The sequence below is a fragment of the Pygoscelis adeliae genome, unplaced genomic scaffold (assembly GCF_000699105.1).
Source record: "Pygoscelis adeliae isolate BGI_AS28 unplaced genomic scaffold, ASM69910v1 Scaffold10, whole genome shotgun sequence".
Classification (NCBI taxonomy): Eukaryota; Metazoa; Chordata; class Aves; order Sphenisciformes; family Spheniscidae; genus Pygoscelis; species Pygoscelis adeliae.
Genome location: NW_008824053.1, coordinates 6,409,914 through 6,414,365, shown reverse-complemented (window position 1 = coordinate 6,414,365; position 4,452 = coordinate 6,409,914). Strand labels below are relative to the sequence as shown.

General features: G+C 38.3%; 1 protein-coding gene across 1 annotated transcript in view; it reads left to right on the top strand.

The window, feature by feature from the left end:
• Nucleotides 1-886: 886 nt before the first annotated feature.
• Nucleotides 887-4,452, top strand: part of HS2ST1 (heparan sulfate 2-O-sulfotransferase 1) — a 22,344-nt gene continuing 18,778 nt past the window's right edge. The window contains exon 1 of the mRNA XM_009333882.1: nt 887-1,150. Coding sequence (XP_009332157.1) covers nt 887-1,150 — 264 coding nt within the window. The remainder of the gene's footprint in view (nt 1,151-4,452) is intronic.

Below are 4,452 nucleotides of genomic sequence, written 5' to 3'. Positions count from 1 at the left end.
AATCAGCACAAAGTATTTGATATTCAGCAGCAGAAAAAAAAAATGCTGTAATACTGCGGGTTTTATTTTCCAAATAGGCTTTTAGCACTTGAAGCAGATTTCAATTACTCAGAGAATTGCCCTTTGTATAAAAGGAAAAATGGTTTATTTGCAATGTACTCACCTTGCCAAAATGTCTTGTTTGTAGCTTGCTTTTCCATGTTTCTTTCTTTTTGATGTATTTCTTTTTGCTGCATATGTATGACAGCAAGTGATCAGAGATCACTCTTCACCTTAATGTTAACTGTTTTGTAAGCACCTCTTGCTTCTGTTCTTGTCAAACTTGAAATTAATAAATCTAATTGAATTTTTGCAAACCCATCTATTGTAATGCTTTACACTTGGGCTTGTATCAATTGAAATAACAAAACAATGGTTTCTTCTGAATTCCAGTGCCTCTACACAGTTAATTGACTAAATCTCTAGTGTTAGTATTTCTACTGTTTTCAGAAAATTAATATTCTCCATATTGCTTGAGTTATTCCTTTTATTATAATTTTTAAATAGTTGCTTTATGGAAATTATTTGGGATATTTTGGGGCTGTCACCATTTTGATAGCGTTTTATAGACATTTTTCTTTAGAGATGATGGCTTTCAGAAACATTAGCATGAGTCATAGAATACAGTATGTATTCCCTAAGTATATTGTTTTCTAGTCTTCATGCTCTGTATCAGACTAACTCAACTTTTATTATTCATAGATTTTATAGATTAAGTTTTGCTTCAGATGTGTCAGAAATATGTATGACAGCAAGTGTTTCCTTTATTGCTGAGGAGTTATTGCTTTTCACTAGATCATTTGCATTCTATGATTTGAACTTCAAAATTGATGATATTTACATTGAAATGTTGTATTTGTCATCCTTAACAGAAAGGGCTATTGCAAGACATGAAGTCAGAGAAATAGAACAACGTCATACAGTAGATGGCCCCCGACAAGATGTGACACTGGATGAAGAAGATGATGTGGTGATTATTTACAATAGAGTACCTAAGACTGCCAGCACATCCTTCACAAATATTGCCTATGATCTTTGTGCGAAGAACAAATATCATGTTCTACATATCAATACAACCAAAAATAATCCTGTTATGTCTCTGCAAGATCAGGTAAGCTGCTGCATTTGGGATGTCGTTATTAAACAAGGGGAAAGTATAGAAAACTTTTTTGCTATTGCAAACTGATGGAATTGGGTTTTATGTCACATTTTCCAATATAAATGAATACTAATGTGTTTATATTTTCTTTGTAGATAATTAATATTATTTATTAAATAATAGGTTTAAGTTTTTGCTGGGCTACTGGAGGTGGTAAGTCTCTGTTTATCAGACAAAAACAAAGCTAAAAAGGGATCCAGCTAGGGCAGAAATGACCTTTGTTGTTACAACTGTAAAATTTAATTGTACGGTCAACTGTCTCCCTTTTGACTGTGTAATAATATTTGCCTGTCATCTCCATCTGCAGTGAATGCAGTCTTAGGCGCTTTCCTCTCTGAGTAGTGCAGGCACTGTGCCATGCTGCTATGCTTCTGTCTTTGGTACTAGGTCTGGTCAGGTCTCACAGGTGATAAAAAAACAGGTAGAAAGAAGTGGTTGTAAATAGCTTGCACTCCAAAGGGTGGGTCACTTTGCACCCACTCAAAGCTCTCACTAAAATCAGTGTAGTCCCAGGCTAGAAATGATCATGGCTACCACTGCATCAGATGGTGAGTGTTAAAAAAAGATGTTGGAGGATCAATGCCCTGTTTTTCTTGGGGTGTGGTGTGGTGAGGGAGTAGGTTTTTTGTTTTATTTTTAAAAATAATATTTCTTTGCTCATCACGAGTGCACATGCAAAGAACCGAGGTCAGAAGTCTGAAACATCACTATGTCATCATCCCTGTCTGTAAAACAAATGTTTCCAAACTCTCGAGTATGTACTACCGGTTGTTTGCTGATCATCTTAAGCTGATATGCAGTAGAGGCAGGAGCTGTTCTGCATTGCAGCGTGTCAGCACTGAGGCTTCCAGCTCCTTTAAGTGCATGCCTACAGGCAGAAGCAGCTCAGCACGGCTGCGGGAGTGGGGCGAGGGGAAGCAGAGGGTACCAGGCCCTCCACTTTCACTTCTGTATGTGGGAGAAAGATTGAGGTAGGGATCTCGGTGCAGGGGACATACAGTGTACTTGGGGTGGGACTGGGAACCTGTTTTGTGATAGTGGGGTTGTGTTACTGTTGGGTTTTTGCTGTTGCAAAATCTTTTCCTAAATATGAAGGTGATATTGTCATAAATGATTACTGAGATAACTAAGAGTAAATCTGGTAGCCATCCCTATAGTCCTGTCCACTACGCAGAACAAGTACTAAAGACCTATGCACCAACAGCAAAGTGATTTTTCAAAAGATTTAGCAAGCCTGTATCTGTTAATTAAAAATCCTGCTCAAGTCAGTCATATGTAATGCTGCACTTCCAAACACAGATTCTGTTTCTGTCAAGGTGTCTCTTTGAATTGTAGTGGTCTGTCCTGAAAGATAGGAGAGCTAGTCATTGATGGTATAAATTAAACATAGGTAACCTTGCCTTAAATTTCTACTTTTGCTTGAATTCCATTCAAATCAAATTTGTTCTTTACTGGCTTAATTTTGTCTAAGAGAACCTCTCCTCCTCACCTTCCCTCTAATAATTAGCTACTGAAAAATGAAAATCCATCAATGCTGGGCATGTATGCAATGCTAGCAGTCCTACATTGATGTGATCCTATGCTGTTGTCCAAGGTGGTAAATTATGTTGTTTAATTAGGCAGTTGATACTCCTCCTCTTTAGTGGCTATTAACTGGGAGATGCTGACAATGAAAAACTTTATGTATTGCATAGTTGTTCAAAGAAGAAGAAATAATTATTTATCTGTAGCGTATCCAGATAGCAACTTGCCATCGTAAGTCACATAACACAGGTCTGGAGATGGTGAGGGTGCTGGGTAGTAGCTGATGTGGGTTTACTCTTTGTGGGCATGAAATATGCACATGCCACCTTCATCAGTATAGCTGACTTGAGTGCACTAGGTGTATATGCACCAGTAGTTAAATACATCATAGAGGCAAAATTGTTTTATCAGTGATACTGTTTGCTAAAACAAATCTCCCTAAGCAAGGTGAAGATTGTCTTGGCCTGGCATGAATTTGTAAGCCCTCTGTTATGCACTATTTCTGCTGTATTTTTCCCAAACTATTCTAATTCTGTTAACAGATTTTAAGTTCTCTGCCCATATGTGAAACCTTTACTTCTTGAATGCAATCTGAAAAAAACCCTATTTAAAGCCCACTCCAAATATAATCTGTATCTGATTTGAGATAATCTGATAAGAGTCCCTAACACATCCACTTCAGCTTCAGATGGAACTTTTCCTAGCAGCCCTCCTTTCTTTTGCAGCTTCTCTGACAGCAGGATCCTGGGAACTGGATGGGCCTTTTCTTTGCAGCAAGCTGAGTGCCATGTTGTATTTCTGACCTGCGTGGTCCGTAACAAAAACACTTGCTTTCATTAAATCCGAGCAGCTGTTTGGTTGGATTTTATTTGTTGCTTGCATGTTTCAGTACTGATACTTTTTGTCCATACAAGTATGCCTGTGTTACAGCTAGTTGGATGGCATACCAGCCTCACAAACTTCAGCTTTTTTGTTACATGGTGAAATTGTCATTTAAAACATTTAAAACGAAATTACTGTTCTATCTTGCAGCATGTATTCTTGATATCTTATTAGAAAAGGGGGTATGAGAACACGTCCTCTGTACTGTTGCAAACACAGAAAAGCCATGGTACAACTATCCTGCATTTTACTACCCCGGCTTGCTGTTTTCTGTTCCTTGTTCTTTTTTCTCCTGCAGTTTCTCTTCCATTTTTCTCAAAAGAGCAGCCTGAAAATATATAATCTTGCTTCCAAATGTATTCTAAAACAGGTGCCTCTCAGAGGATAGCACACTCATACTGACTTTAGTAGTACTTATTTCCTCTGCTGGTGAAGGTTTCAATGGCTGTCAGAAGTGGAACAATTAAAAGGTTGCAACGATGCTGTTTGAAGTGGAAGTACTGTCACGTGCTCCTGAACATTTAAGGATTTTTCTCTTGGAGTTGGATGGCCTAGTGAGTACTAGCGTCTACTGCTGTACCTGTGCCAATTGTATTTTTCTTAGAATCATAGAATAGTTTGGTATGGAAGGGACCTTTAAAGGTCATCTAGTCCAACCCCCCTGCAATGAGCAGGGACATCTTCAACTAGATCAGGTTGCTCAGAGCCCTGTCCAACCTGACCTTGAACATTTCCAGGGATGGGGCATCCACCACCTTTCTGGGCAACCTGTTCCAGTGTTTCACCACCCTCAGCATAAAAAATTTCTTCCTTATATCTAGTCTATATCTACCCTCTTTTAGTGTAAA